Source organism: Megalops cyprinoides, chromosome 11 (genome assembly GCF_013368585.1).
Source record: "Megalops cyprinoides isolate fMegCyp1 chromosome 11, fMegCyp1.pri, whole genome shotgun sequence".
NCBI classification, from domain to species: Eukaryota; Metazoa; Chordata; class Actinopteri; order Elopiformes; family Megalopidae; genus Megalops; species Megalops cyprinoides.
This window is the reverse complement of record NC_050593.1, coordinates 16,146,804-16,167,962: the sequence shown is the minus strand read 5'-3', so window position 1 is coordinate 16,167,962 and position 21,159 is coordinate 16,146,804. Positions and strand designations below refer to the sequence as shown.

Here is a 21,159-nt window from a genome sequence, read left to right as displayed (position 1 = left end):
TACAATGACTTGGGCCTTCTGATTAATAGTATTTCCACTGCAGATCATTACATTGAATTTTAGTGACTGTATGTATGCATCTATCAGCATAAGGAAGCAAAAATATTTATTCAAGCTGATCTAGTTTTTGTCGTTTGCTCAGCTGCATCTTTCTGCTCTGTAGCATACGTCAAATCAGTACCTGTCCTTACTGCTGTAAGATCATATGGTATAATCACACTCACATTGAGGAATCTGGAATTTTGTAGAAAAACATCCATATGTTTACTTTACAATCAGTTCTGAGCATCTGATCGTTTAATAAATGAGAGCAAAATTCAAAACTTCCTTGACATCCATATGCATGGATAATGCTTAAATCTTTAAATTACTAAACCTATATTAAATGATATGTTCACGCTGCAACTTTAAAACTGAGTAATTGTTTATCATGTGTCATAAAACTCTGGCAAGGTTCTGTCATCTGATAATCACAAATGGGGAGGGTAGGACTGAGCCACTCAATGTCATTCAGACCCTGAGGTCAGCATGGCTGTTTTCCCTTGTCTTTCTTCTCAGCGAGAGTGACAAATCAATCCGTGAATGTGCCCTGGGAACTTAGCATCCTTATCAAAGATTTGTGCAACAGACGTCGCAGAAATATGAAGAAGCTCCAGGTCGTTAGCTCCACTGTCACGTCCCTTCACAGGTGCCCCTGGTGGCTGGGCTGTTTAACAGAGCTAAATCACTCTCTGGCACACATGCAGAGGTGGCTCTAAACAGCAGGGATGGAGAGAGCTTCTCTGCACTGCTAAATGTTAAGGACACATTGTTCTACCCGCACAGGCATTCTCTGTGTGTGTGTGTGTGTGTTTGAGTATGCGTGCATGTGTGAGTGTTTATGTGTGTTCAGTTCAGTTCTGAAAGCATCTTATAATAAACTGCATCTCGTTGTTTATGATATCTAGAAAGAGAGCTGAGAGAAATGCCTTACTGAAACAGAGGCAGCCTGCAGTGTGTAACAGTGATAGAGCAACCTTCCTCTTACTGTGAGGTGACATGTCGCTAACAGCATTTTGAGGACACTGAGGAGACATTTGGAGTTTTATATCTGAGGGCTAATTGAGACACTCATAATTATTCCTTGGGTAGCCCTAACACTCATCATTGTCCTCCTGTTACTGTAGTGATGAGTGACTTTTCTGCAGGTTGTGTCTAATGCTGCTGTGAATTTCCTCTCGGCTGTCTTTGCGAGACATCTTAGTCACAACAAGTTACATCACTGAGACCAAGTAACACACTTGATTAAGTGTCACAGTAGTCTTCATTCTCCTTACCACACTTCACACACTCTACACTCTCTGGGATCTTCACACTGTTTAACACACAATCTCTACACTCACAGGGTTTTCATACCACAGTCCGCACATTCTCTACACAAAGAGGGGTTAGCATACTGTTTACCACACTTCACACCACCTCTATACTCGCAGGAGTGGGAATACTGTTTATCAGACTCCACACATTCTCTGCATGAACATGGCTCTTCATACCGTTATCACACTCCACACAATATCTACACTCACAGGATTCTCAACGCACTCACCTGCTCTGAGTGAGATCCACCAAAATGAAGTCTTTCTCCAGCAGCACTGCCACAGCATATGGCTCCTGGACCTCTGCAGACAGGAAAACCAAAAGAAACACATGTTTTGGCTTATCTGTCCTTGTGCCTGCAACTGTAGGGTTAAGTGGCACTGGTTAAACATTATTTTCTATTTTCTACGCATCAACATCTTACCTCATGAGCTATAACGTATCTAATTAGAGCTAAATATTTCTAAATACTGCTATAAATTAAATATAATTACCATACTAATGCATACTTGATTAATTAGTGTTAGTTTATTTGTTTGGTCACTGGAAATATATAACACAAATGTGCTATTTGTTGTATACAAATAAAGGAAAATGCATATATTAAAATGTGAGTTAAATGACACCAATGAACTTGTTCTTATAATCTTCTCTGCTACTGTTTTTGCTCTGATTTGTTTGTTTGACATAACACATTACTGTATATTCCTTTTCTAAGCTGGATGATTAAACCGTAACTCACATACAATATTAAATGTGCAATGAATAAACTGTCATTGCCACTTGGCACTTTATATCTGCTTAGACTAACCTTAATCAAAAACACTATCGATCTGTTTTGTGGAATGCTAAAGCTCAAGGTCCTGTTTATCTGCATGATGACCTTAAATTCTTTAGAACATTGTTATGGTTTTGTGATCATTTATTGGTTTATTTTACTTTCAGGAGGTCTAACTTTCCAAGCAGGAAATTGGTTGGATTTACCCTGCTTGAGGGTAACTAGTTAGCTGGTATCATATATAATTTTCATGTGGCTACCTAGCTAGGCACAGGATAAATTAGATTAACAGTTAGATAATTAAAAGTTAGATCTGGATGTTTTAACCATTGAAATATCCAACCATGTAGTTGCTTGTCATGAGATGATCGACGATAGTAAGCAAACATAAGTGTGATATTTACAACATTTGATCAATATTGATTATTGTTCATACATACAAAAGGTGAAATTATTATTTTTTAATTATTATTATTTTATACTGTCTTGCTGGTGATTGCATTTTGTTTACATTTTTATGTTTTTTTTTCTAAACAATCACTGCTGAAATTATTAACACTGTTAATGTTGGTGTTCATCTGCAGATGCCTTTCCCATGTCTTTCATAGTTTAGAATTATTTCTTAACAAAATGCCCCTCCCCCAAAAGCCATCTTCCAGGCGTTACATACACAAGGGAGCATAAACACAGAGGAGACAATGACTACTCCATTATGCTTATGATATCACTCCCTTCCATAAATATTCACACCCATGCATCACATTGTTTCATCTCCACCCATCACCCTCCTGAACTGGGAAAAATGTTTGCACCATCAGGGAGAAAAATGCAATCTTGTCAATTATGGTATTTTTGCTAACTACGCTGATACCAAATTACTAAACACAATTGTGCTGGCAGTGTTTGCCTACTGATCCATGTTTTTTCCTTATCAAAACTGGGCCCGCTATTTGCTTAGCACTTATTTGCATTTGCATGATTGGTATTGGGATAATACTGTAAATGTATGAGCTGCATGAAAATGAGTCTTTGGTGGCTGATCTACCATCTCTGCAAAAGAATTTCTCGTACTGACCCAAATATCATTTGTATCAGGTGAAATGATGAATGATTTCAATTTCCATCCAAGTGCATTTTTTTTGTTTGTTTTATTGTTGTGGACAGGCCACAGGCTGTCCGCAAATTCAGTTGTCCTTGAATTTAAATCATTGACAGAATTTTAGAACAAAAAGGGTGTTTTGGCATCAGCTCACAATTCCTGATTAGTAGATGTATAACAGTGCCAGTGTTTTAGAACCATGCACTTAACTAAAGAGCTCTGTATGGACAGCAGGGTGCACTGGCATTTCTGTGCATCTGAAACTGAAATCTCTGTCTGTCTCCACATGGATATAAGATTAATTTAAAATCGTGCTGTTCTTCTCATTTTAACAGGGCTTGGATTATGGTTCTAAAGACAGCAAATATGAAGAAGGTGTCTGGTGGATGATTGCCAGTACTAATGCACCAGACACACAGACAGCTTGTCTCTCTCTGTATGCATTCCTTCCTGTTTTTGAGTCTGTGCAGGGAAAACGTAGAGAGACAGGAAGCTATATAAGTCACTCTGGATAGAAGTGTCTGCCAAGCATATGTAATGTAATTATTTTTAAATCAAGGAACTGCATACTTTGGTAGAGGGGAGTGCCATAAAAGCATTTCCACCAAAATTGCTGAGCCCTGATTTAGGATTGGAACAACTCTGTCACTGATTTGCCAGCTGAGATGCATGAAGAACAAACAAAATGTGAAGGTCACCATAGAGTTTGGCATGCCTTCTGTGGCTGATAGCAAAGATTCTGTCATTCATTCAGAGCTTATCTCAGTTTGAAACCTACCCCCTCTGTGTCTCTTCCTGCTGTGTTCATGTGCACCCATTCCTCTGCCTTCCTCTATGAAAACAAGTACTCACCATTAGGGTATGGCGTCTCACAGAGAACCAGGAAGTCCACAATGGGGTGGTCCATCTCCAGCACGGTTATGGACTTGCCGTGCATGATGGTCAGAGTTGGCCTCCTGCTGGCCTTGTCGTAGGACAACCCCCCAGAGAAGATGACAAAGGGCTCACTGCTGCAACACAGACATGTCTTTATCACTATATCTCTGAGTCTATCTCTTAGGCTGTCCAAACCTTAACAGATCTGGAGAAGGCCAGCTTTCTGCATCCTTCGGTAACGCTGACAATGCCTGAATGTGCAACACAGACCTTCAAACTGAGTCAGAGCCAGTTTCAGACAAGCGCAGCATCAGCGAAGCATTCACCTGTTCCTCGTGGTTTTGTACTCCACCTTCAGGATGGGCTTGCAGGACTCTGGCTTCTTACCATCCCTCTGTGCCTTCCCTACAGACCCCAAAACAAGGAGGAAGGGGTTCAATGTTCAATAGGAATGTACCTGTTCAGCTTTCCCAGCCATTACTACTGTATGTCATTAATATGTAATAATGATAATATTGTATACAGTGCTCTGGCAGCGGGGTGTGAGAATATGTTAGCCGGGATTTCATGAGAGGTAAGTGAGAGAGCGCACACCCTATGTTAACTTGCACTCATTAAAGAGCATGAAACACAGATATTGACGCAGCATACCACTCAGGAGGCAAATGAATGGGTAGTACTAGCCTTGTACTTAAAGCATACATATAATGCAGTCCATCCAACAGATCAAACCTTCTTTATCATGCAGTCCGAAAATATGAAGAACAGAAATACTGAGACATCATTCAGATTAAGCCCTCCTCTCACACTAAATAACAGCTCAGGAGAAACGCTACAGCCGGATTTTCTCGCTACTGTGGGTTAAGGCATACGTCAGTGGGACAGAGAGCGCTGCACAGATGTTAAAGCTATGTCTCCCAGTCTCCTTTTCATCATTTCTGTCACCACTCACGTCAACCCAGTGCCCCATCTGGATTGGTGGCTGAGTGGGTCATTTTCTCATTGCTCATGAGAGAGAGAAAGGAGGAGAGGGCAAGCTTGCTCCTTTAAAACCATTCCTCCTCATAATGACATATCAACATCAAACTTGGGGTGGGTGACCTAAAGTGTTCAGCATCCATTTGTTATATTCTATGTGTCTAGCTATATTTAACACTGTCTCTTCTTCTGTCTCTGTACTTTCTTTTTTTCCTGTTTTTTCCTGACACACATAGTGAATTCTCCTGCTGCAGATGAGACAAATGGTAATGCCTGTCATACATTTAATCTCTTACTTCTTCCTTTGTGCTTCCTCTGCTTTCTGTAGTAATCCCTGGTTCTGGAAGGCCACCGAGCGTTCAGGCTTACGCTCCTGGAAAGTACTTAACCATGGGATTTACCTAATGTGCTTCTTAACTGAACCAATCTAATGCCTCCCTTCAAGGAGCGTTAGTGGTTTTAAGAAAACTGGAAACTGTTGCTGTTCAGATGGCTTTAATGCATTAGGCTGTAACAGTTCTGCTGGGATGTGCTACCCTGTGTGTTCAGTGGAGGGTTGGAAGTCAGACATCTCACCGTGGGGGAAGGTGACCTGGAAGGGCTTGGAGGTGTTCCTCAGGTTCCAGGTGGTGAGACTGCCATCTGAGTGACTGCACATGAACTGCTTCCCTTCATGGTGCCAGCTGACAGAATGGATGGCCTGTGGTTGACAAGGAGCAGGCAAATTAGCTAAATAGTTGAATAGATTAAATTAAGAGCTGGGAACACGGGCTTAAAAATTGTCACAAAGAGTTGCCTTTGGTGGGACCAGGCTTGTAGGTATAATTTTTGGTGATGTAAGGCCCAGGTCTCCTAGCTATCTGCAACTTCCAGCAAACTGTTATATTTTGGGCAGGCGATAGGCTCTCATCATTCACAAATCAGCCTTATTCCACTACATCCCAAGCACTCAGGTTAAATTAAATTAAATTAGCTAGACAGATACCTAGTGTAATTGACTGGGATAGAGGTCTTGGAACCAAAAGGTTGCCAATTGGACACCGAGACAGGGCACTGTTATTATACCTTGAACAAGATACTGGATGGTGTCAGCTGTGTAAATGGATAATGTATTAACTGTGTAGGTTGCTCTGTGAAAAGGTGCATCTGCATAATTATGTAATTATGTAAGCAATAACATAGCCAATGATCATCTGAGCCATATTGTAAACAGGCATGACATGTAGTCCTATGTAAACATGTGTACGCATACATACAGCATGCTCTAAAATCAAATTGCATACACACACACACACACACACACACACACGCACACACACACACACACACACACACAGACAGGCACAGACACACACTACCTAAAGTCAAAACAGAACACATTGTTCTAGCTGTATTCATGGACTGGGGCACCGGCTCATGACTGTAAGGATGTGTTTTAGAAGGTTGGCTTGGTCTGTTAATTGAATCCTCTTCTTGATCTTAATATAGTTTCAGTGGGAACATTCACCCCAGTTCTCAGACATGCAGTAGCCATGGTGACTGCAACATAGGGAACTACATGTGAAACCCAGAAAGTGCAGAAATAGAGGAGTGCTGAAGAAGACCAGGTAAGTACTTTCAGTATGGTCTTCAAGCTAAAATATCAGAGACATGGCCATTACAATTCAATCACAAGCTATTTACTGCAGTCTTCAGGCTCCACATAAATCCCACAGTGAAACAAAGAGGAAACTTAAAATTACATGGAGCGCTTTGGGTGTTTATTCCTAAGTACCACAGTTATGCCTTTATAAACGTCAGCATAATGTATTCATGTGATGATAGAAGCATTTGATGTCTGCCGTTAAGTTAATTGAGTCAGAAAGAAATTGTTGGAGAAGAAACAGAAAGTTAATCGAACTACACTAATTACAAAAGGTGTCAGCTCATCCCGGAGTGTGATTGCTTTCTCTGAGTGAGAGCTCAACAGTACACTCCAACGCACTCCATTCTTTCTGCCGAAGCAAACCACATGGGAGCATCACTGGGCGCAACATTATCTCCCACATCTATCAGTCTTTTGAAAACATCCTTTATGAATCAGCTAAATTAACATTTCTTTGCTACCCACACCATCCTTTGTTTCTGATACCCCAGTAATCACTTTTCAAACAAACTTTCCAATTCTCAGTCCTCTTAAAACTTCATATGCATGAGCAGCAATGGAAGAAGTCTAATTAGAAGTCTTAAAAGGTTTGTATGCCATGAAATGAAATAAAGTGCTCTGAGGAAGGAGTGCATGTTCTAGTTTTTAATATTATGGTGAGAAGTATTCATGTGCGAGATGGAGTTTTAAGGATGCTTTAGTATGATGAATTATTTGTAAATGTGAGTGTGTGATTTCATTTTAATCTCATACTATAAGCAACACACTTGATTTCTGATGATGTATAAATCAATTATTTTCAGTTTTCAGTATCATTTTCAGTATCAAGAATAATTTCTCCTCTTTTTCCCAATATACTGCTTTTCTGAGTATGGCCCAAGTGGTCCTGGTAGGTGGAAATTAAAAAGTTTCATTTTCATTGTTATGAATGGAGAGAGCAATGCTGTACATTCCAATGAATGCATGGAGAGAAGAACTTCAGAGAGAAAAAAAGAAATACGGTAATACAGAATGAATGAATAAATAAATAAATAAATAGAGCTCGGAGAAAACTTATTTAGACCTTATTTAGACATTCTATCATTCTTATTATGTGCATGTTGAGGCTTTATATCTATACCACAGATATCCTCACTTCTATTATCACTTTGTTCGCGACAGAATATCAAGATAGATTGTGCTAACGGTGACGCAGAGAAGACTGCCCCTATAGTTCGTAATGGTGAGGGTGTAGCATGACTGAACGCAACTCATAGTAGCACATACTATTGAGAGTACAGCCGGGCTGTACCCACCTCATCATAGTAGATTCGGAAGTCAGCCTTCTTGACTCGGAGGTCCCACTGTACCACTGTCCCACTCTCAAAACCTATCAGCAGCTTTGAAGAGGAGGGAGGAATGGAGACAACCATCAGTTACATGATATACAGTAGGCAAGCAGAGGTGGATAAGAACATCGCTATGGCAGCTATAGAGTAGGTGATATTTAAGACCTCAGTTTAACAGACAATGCTTGGATGGCAAACAAAAAGGTCATTGCATACTATAATGGCAGACTCTATATATTATAATCCAAAATTAAGTCCCAAAGTGTGTAAGCCTAAAAGTCTGAAAAATTAAAATGATGCATACATGTTTGTTCGTTGGGTCACAACGCAAGAAAAGCTTTAAATTGTCATCTTAATGCAAAGTTCTACTATGTTTTATTCAACATAGTGACAGATACAAAAAATAAAGTGGCAGGTGCAAGGTAAAAAATAAATTGAAACAGACGATTCTATTACCTGATGATAGTTCACTGACTGAATGTCTGTTCCTGTTTACCTTATACATTGCACCTGACACATTATTCTTGTATTTGACATGATGCAGAGATGTTTTGCAGTATGCTGGCAGTTTGAGGTTTTGCTTCTTTTGTAATCCAGTGTGCAAAACATTCATAGGATCATCTACATGCTTCTCCAAAAATCTGAAAAAAAAAAACAATAACAACTGTAGATGTTGTTGGTTCCCTTTATATAACAAAGAAATAAGCAAGAAAAAAATAATACACGTTCACCATAGCCAGACCTCCTCAGAGCTCAGTCTTACATGGCCAGATAAGACCACAAAACCAATTCAGGAGGGCCTCCTCTGAGGCCCGGGGGCAGCGCTCCATCTCTCTCTGAGATGTGATTAGAGGGATTTGGGAGATGATTGCTGTGAGTGTGGCGCTGAACACTGGAGATTTGTTCACTCCAGAGTTTTTATCCATTTGTGAGGTTTACTCTGGATTTAGTTAGAAGGGGAAAGGGAGGGAGGGGGGGAAGAGGGAACTGCACAGAGAAGCAGCCCTTAGGAGAAGTCAGAGAAATCTAAAATCCAGTCTGCTTTCATCTGTGGATGTGATCAAGACATACTGCGCATGTTTATGTGTTGCCAGATGTAAGACGATAGACGGACCTAAAATGATGGCGGATGGGATGAAGGGGGTCTGCAAAGAATCGGGTGATAAGGTGTGTGTGTGTGTGTGTGTGTGTGTGTGTATGGGTGGGGAAGGAGTGTGTTTGTTGGAGGCAGGGGTGGGTTGGCACAAAGCAGGCAGGGTATAAAGGAATGAAAACCTGAGGGAGCTGGAAAAGTGGATATCATAGGAGAAGCAGGCAGAGAATAGGTGGGATGACATGACAGACAAGCTGTCAGGTATGGCAATGCTCCACTCTAACACTCATTGTCCTGCAGGACCATCACATGACGGAGGCTGCCACATTAAAGTGTGTCAAACAACAGTTAATTCCCTCCCTCGGCGCCCAATATCACAGCTAAAACCCTGTAAAAATCTGTAGCTGCATGCATATGCCACACACACAACCAACCTCAAAATCCTGCTACCTGTTTTACTCACTTATCCTTTCACCAGCTCATTGCAATGTCATGCACACATGCATCCTCAAGGGACAGTGAAGAGAGACATTTGACACAAACACTGGTGCTGGTCTGTGAGCCATGTAGGTCACAATACCATTTAAATATCTACAACATATATGTGTTGTGTTTAGGCAAACAGCCCCTGCAGGGCTTGTGCCCTCTCCAGGGAAACACGTTCATGGTTATTCCTTTGAGGTTTCTAGATGAAAAACAAAATGGAGCTCTTATATGTGAGTTTCCTCTATCCTTCAGCTGCTCGGTACTTACCCGCCCTTCATCCTTTGGGCTGTCACTCAAATGAACCACGGGTCCAGGATGTGTTTTGGTTGATCTGTGAAAGAGAAAAATTGAAGTGTTTTTTTTTTTTTTCTCCTCTGTTGTGGTGGAAATTATGTCACTTGTGCTAAGCACTTAGAGTTTAATCATAAGATGAAACAGAGACAGACTATTACCAGGCAGCTTCCTTGTACACCAAAAAATGCACTGAATGCAAGCCTGAGCAGACACTTCAGCTACGCCTCAATACTGCCTTGTCTCCACTGAGCTGTCTGGTCTAACTAAACTGGACATACACATTAGGTCAGACAGACTAGGTAACTGCCTACATTGTAAATTGGAGTTCACCTGAAATGGGCAGAGTTTTCAGGTATATATTCAATATGATAGCTCCTCACTTGTATTTTCTCCCACCTGTTCATTCTTCACTGTGGAAGACTAAGTAGCCAGGTTGCTAAGTCCCATTAATTTCTACAGCCATTACCTGAACAAGAAGTATTTATGTAAGTATATATATATATATATATATATATATATCTATATATATATATATATATATATATATATAGATAGAGATATAAAGTATAATATAAAGTATTTATATTTAAGTATTGTATGACTTCAGGAAGAGCATTTTATTAAAAACACAGAACAATGGGCATTCACGAACCACAGTAATATGCTCCAAGGATAGTGATGACTGATATGCTTCAGTTCTTTCATTTTCAGTGGCAGCATAATGTTAAACACAAATGTTAAATACTGTCTGCTTAGATATACAGTGCTGGCCAAAAGTATTGGCACCCCTGCAATTCTGTCAGATAATGCTCAATTTCTCCCAGAAAATGATTGCAATTAAATCAAAAATTAAATCAATTATCATTTTACACAAAACTCCAAAAATGGACCGGACAAAAGTATTGGCACCCTCAGCCTAATACTTGGTAGCACAACCTTTGGACAAAATAACTGCGAACAACCGCTTCCGGTATCCATCAATGAGTTTCTTACAATGCTCTGCTGGAATTTTAGACCATTCTTCTTTGGCAAACTGCTCCAGCTCCCTGAGATTTGAAGGGTGCCTTCTCCAAACTGCCATTTTCAGATCTCTCCACAAGTGTTCTATGGGATTCAGGTCTGGACTCATTGCTGGCCTCTTTAGAAGTCTCCAGTGCTTTCCCTCAAACCATTTTCTAGTGCTTTTTGAAGTGTGCTTTGGGTCATTGTCCTGCTGGAAGACCCATGACCTCTGAGGGAGACCCAGCTTTCTCACACTGGGCCCTACATTACGCTGCAAAATTTGTTGGTAGTCTTCAGACTTCATAATGCCATGCACACGGTCAAGCAGTCCAGTGCCAGAGGCAGCAAAGCAACCCCAAAACATCAGGGAACCTCCGCCATGTTTGACTGTGGGGACCGTGTTCTTTTCTTTGAAGGCCTCGTTTTTTTTCCTGTAAACTCTATGTTGATGCCTTTTCCCAAAAAGCTCTACTTTTGTGTCATCTGACCAGAGAACATTCTTCCAAAATGTTTTTGGCTTTCTCAGGTAAGTTTTAGCAAACTCCAGCCTGGCTTTTTTATGTCTCTGGGTCAGAAGTGGAGTCTTCCTGGGTATCCTACCATAGAGTCCCTTTTCATTCAGACACCGACGGATAGTACGGGTTGACACTGTTGTACCCTCGGACTGCAGGACAGCTTGAACTTGTCTGGATGTTAGTCGAGGTTCTTTATCCACCATCCGCACAATCTTTCGTTGAAATCTCTCGTCAATTTTTCTTTTCCGTCCACATCTAGGGAGGTTAGCCACAGTGCCATGGGCTTTAAACCTATTGATGACACTGCGCACGGTAGACACAGGAACATTCAGGTCTTTGGAGATGGACTTGTAGCCTTGAGATTGCCCATGCTTCCTCACAATTTTGCTTCTCAAGTCCTCAGACAGTTCTTTGGTCTTCTTTCTTTTCTCCATACTCAATGTGGTACACACAAGGACACAGGACAGAGGTTGAGTCAACTTTAATCCATTTTAACTGGCTGCAAGTGTGATTTAGTGATTGCCACCACCTGTTATGTGTCACAGGTAAGTAACAGGTGCTGTTAATTACACAAATTAGAGAAGCATCACATGATTTTTCAAAGGGTGCCAATACTTTTGTCCGGCCCATTTTTGGAGTTTTGTGTAAATTGATACTTGATTTTACTTTTTTTTCTTTCTCTTTTGTGTTTTTTTATTGCAAGCAAAATAAATGAAGATATTACTACCAAAACATTTGTAATTGCAATCATTTTCTGGGAGAAATTGAGCATTATCTGACAGAATTGCAGGGGTGCCAATACTTTTGGCCAGCACTGTAACTACATTGGGTAGTCTGAACCAGTGGAGGTCAGACATACACATATTTCTGAAGACGGCAGCCTTTGTCATGCTGTCACACGTGGGATCAAGTGTGTCATAAAGGTTACATGTGTATACAGATGACCCTAGCACCTCTGGACACCACCGGAAGGTTCCACCACATAACAGGACATCTTATTAGTGCCCATCTTATTAGACACTCCAGCATGCTTTAGAAGTACTCCCAGTACAGTATACACTAAACACGTCCGGCACAGTAGCAGAATATTCTGTGCTTCTGGATCGAAAATCAGGAACGGATATCCTTTCACATACTAAAAGTCTATGTGCATAATTTGTGAATGACACACATAACTGTGTGTCCTGTACTTTTTACCAAGGATTACATGAAAATTTTGTACAGATTTAATACAACAACATAGAAAAATTGAAAAGGTCCAAAAGCCACTTTAATGGCTTTGATATTTCCCCCCTTGTTCAAGGAGAAACACAGGAACCCATCTGCATCACCTGTGAAAAGTGTATAGTAATCAAGAGATTATGGAGTGGCACAGTGGCCTTGCAGTGGAGCAAGGACCCCATTCTGCTGCAATTCTGAATGCAATGAACATTCCCTGCAGATCTAGCACCTGCACTCATTACTTGGCCTAACTGCTCCTTCTGGGTCCTCCCACAAATAACAGTACTCTAAAAGAAAAGAAACAAATGTTCCCTGTTTGAATTGCTCCTTCAGATTTCCAGAATGTTTCTTCATTAGAACTCCTAGGATGTTTCATTCTGACTGCAAATTACAGTCATTCAGACTGGATTGATGTTGGATTGAGAGACATTTTGTTGGTAGGTTTAGGCTACTTTGGACACATATGTAAGGGGTTTCTGAACATTCTTCAAATGATTGTAATGGAGTGGAAGTCTGCAACTATGATTGTGTTGAATGTCAAAAATAGCCTGGGTCAAAAGATTTATAAGAAGGTGGCACAGCAATTTTCTGTAATTATAATTAATCCTGAAACACTGAGTTTGATCAAGTGTGTCTTTCTGAAATTATGCTGAGATGTGCTATGTAAAGAATTTGTAATTAAGGACTCAGATGAGCATGGCCGACTTGGAAAAAAAGGCCAAAAAACATTGGCGCTTCAAAAAACCCTTAAAAAAGCGAATGACTTCAAAAGATAGTGATCACCTGACCCTGAACTCCACCTCTGATGGAAAATGACAGCGACAGTGACAATGATGGGCAAAAGGAGCAAACACCTGCAACTGGCAACAAACAGGGGATTACCCGCACTGTTGGAGAACAGAAGAAAACTGACTCTGACAAGCCCAGGAATCCATGGCAACAGCACTCCACAAGGTCAGACGACTTGGCACGCTATTGATGAAGCGTAAAAGTGATATTACAGAGCCATGTGCGGATGACCTTTTTAGGTGATAGTGAATGTATTCCCATCCATGGAGTGTTGTAAGCGCCGGGCTGATTGCAGCATTGGCTGAATACAGGCTACAGTGGCTGATGATTGATTTGTCAGTGCCCTTCAGCCACTGACTCTGAGAAACTGTGTGCGAGAGTTCTCCAGATAGCTGCCTCTCTTTCTTCCACTGTCTCCTGCGAAGTGCATTTTCACACACAGTATGTCCCGAGAGGTACATGCACCCGTGAAGTGTAGCCCTTTGCTCAACTTCCATGTCCAAATACTGTTCCTGCCCCACCAACCTGGATCAGGAGATAGCATTAGGCTCTAAATGTTGGAGAACTTATTTAACCGACTGGGACTTGGGGATTGCTGTTACCAACATAACTGGCTTTAAGCTATGAGGGCAGCTGCACTTAGGCAAATGAGGTTCGATGGTGCCAGATTTAAGATACCAAATCACATGACATTCTTGCAAGTGTCAGAGGAGCTTTAGAGTCTGAGATGATGATTACTACGACTGCTTTGTGGCTCATCGAGGTGGGTTACTACTGGTAAGGAGCAGAGAGAAACAGGAGGACTGTGTCAGTGGGACTGGCAACAGAAAAAAGGTTCATGATGGCCACCTCTCTGCACTGCTGCCACAAGGCCAAAATATCACAGCTCTCTGTTTCAGAGGGCACACAGGGCCCTGGGCAGAAATTCAGGTTCTCCAGAATGAATATAACTCATACCAACAATCAATGATCTTCTCTGTCTGCATGCAGTTTTCACCTCTGGACTATTCGGGTTAATAATTCATTTTAAGAAAAGTGTCCCTAGAAGCTAAGCATGTCATCATGGGCACCCGAGTCACAGTGGCCTCCAGCCTAACACTCTATTTGATTGGATGCTCCAGGAGAGGAGCGGAAATTTCATCAGGAAGAGAATAATAACCCATCTGCTCTCATGGAAGTGAGTCAGGTTGCATCTCTCTGTCCTCATCAGCGGTGCACCAGTCACTGGGAGATGCTCACTTCTGCCAATTCTGCACCAGAGCACACTGCCATATGCACAGACAAGTACATACATACACATACACACGCACACACACATGCACACACACACACACACACACACACACACACACACACACACACACATACACACACACACACATGCATGCACACACACACACGCACACACACACACACACATACACACACACACACACACAAGCACATGCACATGTGAGCATATACACAAACACAGACCTTTTTATACACAACGTAAAATTCCTCAGGTTAAATAATATCACCACCACCTCTGATTCATATGACATAGCTGGGATGAGAGGTGTCTAAAAGTTGTGTGTCAATGATGTCAGTGTTGAATGTGACGTTCATTTCTCCAATACATATTATGACATGATAAAAAGTGATAAGTAATGTACACACTATATGAATGCTTAATGTCTTAATCATGTGGGCTTTATGTACGCTTTTTATAGTTGCACTTAGCATACAATGTGAAAAATACTAATTCAATTAAACTCTCATGTTATAAAACATTTATAAAATGGAATAAGTGACTCATTTCCAAGGGCATAATTCCATACCTCTGACTCAGGGTCAAGTAAGGTTAGTGTCTGTTTGAAATGTAAGGATTTGTTCTGGGGGCACGTGGAACCAGCATGTGGAAGAGGTCTGCAAATGGCAACCATGGATGAGGAAAGGTTTCAGTATCAGTTTAAAAAAATATTTCAAACAAACGTAAGCCGTACATGCCAGGTGTGCATCTGATGAAGTACAACCAGTGTAGTGCTGTGGTGCTATGGCAGACCACTCAGTAGATGCCTTAAAATATCAGGAACCCCACAGTGCCATTCCACATTTGTACATCCTCCCAAATAGCACTTATGGTATCTGCAACCTTTCTGAATTACATATACTTTAAATGCCATTTTAATTAAATCTTAAATAAGCCTGAAGATGTCTCAGTCTCACTTAGATTACAACTGTGAAGCTGTTCAAAGGTACAGGACAATTATTTTTGAGAATTAGCATGTCAGTATTAAATTCAATAAAAGCCACAGTGCAATTTGCACACTTGAAAAAGTAATCATTAAATGTCCTCAAAGGCACTGAGAGAATTAGTTCAGTTTGTTTTGTTGTTTTAAATATGATATTTTGAGACCTCTTTTCAATCTCCTTTCATATCTCCTGGGGATGCCTTGATCAGATATTCTGGGTGACCTCATAAATCACAAACTGTAATAACATTTACCATGCATATATCTACCACCCTCTCACATTTCTAGTCATATTCCATGTACAGGGCATCAAACCTTTTTAATATCATGAACTTGCACAGATAAATAAAAATGTACAGAAACAGAAGGAGGTATGGCAGTCTGATGTGCTACTGATCTGTAAATACATTGACAGAGCATGTTCGCTTAGAAACAGGTAAGAGTATTTTAGGTTACAGACACTTGATCACTATGGGAAGTTCTACTGAAAGTGTAGCTTTTGAGTGGCACACAGCAGTCGGTGACACTTCTGGACCTATGAAGTGTGCTCTGTGGTCCTGATTGAGATTAACAAGTCATGTGTGAAGGAAAAAACATTACCGCTTGTGTCAGAACTGATCAAAAAGCATGGCAAGCATGACCACTTGTCCATAAGCAGGTTTTCAAAGCCGTGAAGCATGCGAACAAAATATGACAAAACGCCTCACATGCCATGACCAAAAAATGTGGAAAAATTGGGAGAAAAAATGTGAAACAAGGTGATGATTTGTCAGCAAGCAGTAATGAAGGTGACAATGAGCTCTCCCAGGAAGGCATCTCACGTTTGGGAATTCGTTTATTTATAAATGAAGTATGATTGAGCTGTCACCATTTATTAATGAATTCAATGAAATATTGATAAGAGGTGGTTCATTGGCTGCTGTAAATCATCTGTAGAGGTCAGGTCATACTGAGGCTTAGCACTTAGTTCCCAATTTCCATCGTCTACATTTATGAAATGAAGCTACTGAGATTCAAGTCAAGCACCCAAGCCATTACTGCACATTGCTGAGGGTTTGTGTTAGCTTATTCTAGCAAAACAACACATCAGCAGCAAAAACACTACATTCCCATAACATCACGTGTTGTTGCACCACAACATGCTAGCAGCAGCAAATTGCCGTTTTGTGAATGGTATATGTTAGTGGAAAAGATATTTGTGAGAATTACATTCCACTGTGCACTCAGGAGTACGCAAGGATGGTTACATTTACACTCTTTATACAGAAAGGCATATGAAATGTAGGTAGATTTTAAAAGCTTGACTCATTTTACACAAATGTAGTTTTTATGTATTTTGTCTGCGCACTACTTTTACTATAATTCCATATTTTATATAATTTCATATAGTTCCATATAAACTTAATAAATGCAGGAATGCAATCATGACAGGTCTTCAATAAAGCAATATATCCCAGATTGCATTTCATGTGAGTGCCAAATATATAATATTCATGCAAAATTAAAAGGAAAAAAAATCAAATGTTGCAGTCATAAGGTTTTAATCTAATTTGGTTTCGGTAAACCCAGGAATAATGTATCCCTTATGAATCAAAACAGGCATATTTATTTATATAATTTATTTATGTGGTCCCATTTCGAGGGTATAGAAAACTAAAAGAAACCACAACCAGAGCCAGAGACAAAGTCATCACTACTGTATGTATGAATGTTATGAATCTAAATGTGATGAGAAAGTCCATCTAATTGTCTAACCAAAAATATTTATTCACCACAGTCTTCACTTAGTTCTGTTGTTCTGTGCCTGATCAACACACAGCTGCACAAACTAATTACCTTCCATTACAACTGGACAAGGCACGTTTTTCAGAACCAGCTGAGCAGACAACTTATCCAAGATTCCTCTCTAATGCCCATTTTGCCTGGTGTCTGAAACATGACTCTGAAAGAATGATATGCAAAAGGAGCGCTTCATAATATTCCATTCCCCTACTGACACTCTCTGAGTTCAAGCAGCTGGGTTTGTCACCATTGGAACTGTCATTGGACAGTCTGATGCTTATCAACGTTCACAACACGTTCACTGAGTTTTAGAGCCGCTCAGCTGCATCATCAGCCTAATTAAGGGAAAGACAAATATGCACTCAGCCCAGGGAAAATATTTGCATGTGTCTCCATTAGCACGAACAGGCTGACATTGCAATCATTCTGTTTTCCCCTTGAATGTGTGCTCTGGAGTTAAGAACTGAACTGGAGGTAATGACAGACTGATGAACTTGGTATTAATTTGAAAATGACAGGTAGAAGGTTAAAGCATTGCACTGTGATTAATAGGTGAAGCAAACAGCAAACTGGAATATATATACACTATAAAATGACACACTAAGGACTTCAACAAGTCTAGACACTATTATTGAATACATACTGCTTTTGGGATGAGTAGGTGAGACACACAGACTCTCTCCATGTTCCAACTTGATCAATGCCATCTGTCAGTCCTATTTCTGTCTGGGGCAATGGTCAATGTTGAATCAAATTGACTCATTCTGGAGTCTGTGCTTTGCTTGTATCAGTACAGTACATGTGTTCACTACGTGTTGCTCTCCTGGAAATCACCAGCTGATTTGTGGGAAATCAAATTGTATTTTCCCACAGAAGCAATTTTATGAGCAAGGATTAGAAACATAATTTTCTAATGGGATTAAGTAAAATATTCGCAAAATAATGTAAAAAAAATTATGTATTTAAATATATATAAAGCAGGCTACAGTATGAATATTCATTATTGTTCAGAATTCAGAAATGAGTGACAGTTTGGGAAAGACAAAAGACACAGAAAGCATACTAAAAATAGATATTCAGCTTGGTATGAAAATAAACTAAAATAAAAGAGACAAAAACTGATGTTTTCTTGCTTTCATCTATCATTTTACTAAACTTATTTGGGAAGCTAAAATAAAACATGCTCGACAATTTAGCCTACAAGATGACTAAATTAAACCCGAGTTCAAGCTAACCTGAATGGACAGATGGTTATGAAAATGAGGATGCCTGTGTAAGCAATACATACTAGTTATGAAGACTGAGGATCTATCCTCATTAACAACAAACAATCATATTTTCAGGATCATTACCTTCACTGAAATGACAACCGTGACTCCAGCATGACATCACCACCACCACCACAACCATCATCATCATCATCATCATCATCATCCCCGTCATCATCAGAAGATTAGGATGATGAATTACTTGAATGAGAAGACTCACAGCTTTGTGGCTTTGTATTAAAACAATTATGGACTCACAGTTCGATGGCCTTGTTCCACATGATGACGTATCCAGATAGAACGAAGGACTCGATGTTGACAATGTGTGTGTTCCCACGCTCTGTGCCCACATAGAGCCATTTACTCTGGAATGGCAGGTGGCAGAACGTAATGCTGGCAGAAAGATAGAGAGAGAAACACCAGATGAGAGTGAATTATCATCAATGCCAACAGGCCTACTCCAACAATATGAGTGGCAGCGTTCAGAAGTCTGTTGACACAAAATCCATGTGGACCCAAAATTATCCCTGTGTGTTGGTCAAAGCTCAAACTGCCCATATACCATACAAACTTTACCCAGGCACAGACAAGCTACTGCAGTCCAACCATGATTAGAATGTGACCTCTCATGTGCTCCACACACTCTCCTAGTATTAGTATTCAACTTCCATTACCAAAAGATCAATAACAAGGTTGGGTAACACTTTTACTCAGTCCAGTGGACACATAGTGTAATTTTTTTTTTAAAGTACCCGGGATAGTTATGCAAAATCTACAGTAACGTGAAACCTGAAATAATAATTATCATATAATTATATGTAATTAATATAGTATGTGTTATAGAAAAAATTGACTACAGTGACAAGTGTTTCTGTTTATGAAATCAAAACACATAGGGTGGGGATCTGTCGCAAGCCTAATTACACATTCCAATGTATTCCAGTGTTTTCTACATTATTCGTTTGGTTTGTTAGAAGCTTACCTACAGTAATTTACATTGCAGACACACACATGCAAACACACACACACACACACACACACACACACACACACACAGGCACGCACATGCAAAACACTCACACCAACTCAATGTGTACAATGACATGCCATGGATATGGTTCTAAAAAAAACATGATAATGTATTACAGTGATTTGATTTTTTTTTCTCTTTCAATTATCAATGGAGAAATACAGATTAAGTGCTGTTTCTCTGGCCTCTAAATCCACAATGAGTATGTACAGATATGCTGCATTGATTTGCCAAACTATAGTTATGTATGTTAGTAGCATGCTAGTATTTTAATACAGACAAAATGTTTTTTTTCCCAAAGTCAACATAAGTATTAATTCAGAACTCAGGAATGTAAGAATGTTCACTGTGAACTATTCTGAGATTTGGCACTCTAGGTTTCTTATCTCTGGAAAAGTCTGTTTCAGGGGTTACCCATGATAATCTTTTTTGTTTTAAATTTGAAGTGTAGTCAGTAAAGGAAGCACCATTATAAAAGGACAAGTAGATGTTAATATAATATAATGAATGCAGACGGATTTGTGCAGAAGACATTTCCACTGGTCTGTCACACAACCTGAGGGAACCCCATTGAGTCAAGCTCTCTCCTTTTCAATTTTCACATTCAATTACCTTTATTGCCTTATTACTCACATTTTATGATGAAATGAAGTTTTGTCTCGACCTCTAGTAGACTGCAAGGTGAGTACAGCTTTGGGGAGTAAGGCTCGCCCATTTTGGCCATCTTTGTCAAAATATTTCATTGGTTTAAATGTTTCAGCACCGCAGCTCCACTTTACTTTGTACTTTTATGTATGTTTGTCCCAACCATCCCCTTGTTCACCTCAAAAACAAAACGCAGTTTTTCTTACAGTACACAGTGGAGCAATACAAAGCAAAGACAACACACAGTGTATCTCTAAACCCAGTCACTTTCCTTCTTTCCCCTTGTTCCCGCCATTCCACCCTTTCTCTCTGTTTCCCTCTCTCCACCACAGCGGTCTGCATATTGAAGTCTGGCACTGAGGACCTGCCTGCATGTAGAGGCTTGCCTGACCTTGCCCCTGAACTGCTGTAGCTGGCAGCTGAGTAAAAGAAAGATGCTCAGCACAGCAACAGCCTAATTGAATTAATAAAACATACAACCTGAGAATAATATGCTAATTCCAACCATATAACTACAGGATGTTCTGTGAAACACCCCGGTTTGCATGTCAAATACCCATGCTGCTTGTAACAGATTCAGGCTGATTCTGCTCATGCAGTCTATTTTTTTTTCTTTTTCATCATTAGCATGCAGCTGAATATACATTGCATCATATGACGCTTACTGCTCTCCTGACACCACTTTTCTTCATAGCACTATTTCAGATTTACTCCCCCCCCACCTCCATGTCAAAAGTTTG

The 21,159-nt window shown here is 40.1% G+C and overlaps 1 protein-coding gene across 13 annotated transcripts in view; it reads right to left on the bottom strand.

Moving 5' to 3' along the window:
* LOC118786030 (syntaxin-binding protein 5-like) overlaps positions 1-21,159 on the bottom strand; it is a 114,551-nt gene that overhangs the window by 33,443 nt on the left and 59,949 nt on the right. For 9 of the 13 annotated variants that reach the window (XM_036541037.1, XM_036541035.1, XM_036541036.1 and 6 more), the window contains 7 exons: positions 19,003-19,137; positions 9,907-9,970; positions 8,028-8,111; positions 5,664-5,787; positions 4,436-4,514; positions 4,086-4,243; positions 1,586-1,658 (listed from right to left, as the gene is read on the bottom strand). In XM_036541037.1, coding sequence (XP_036396930.1) covers positions 1,586-1,658; positions 4,086-4,243; positions 4,436-4,514; positions 5,664-5,787; positions 8,028-8,111; positions 9,907-9,970; positions 19,003-19,137 — 717 coding nt within the window. The remainder of the gene's footprint in view (positions 1-1,585; positions 1,659-4,085; positions 4,244-4,435; positions 4,515-5,663; positions 5,788-8,027; positions 8,112-9,906; positions 9,971-19,002; positions 19,138-21,159) is intronic. The other 4 variants (XM_036541038.1, XM_036541046.1, XM_036541042.1 and 1 more) reach the window with 1 other exon arrangement.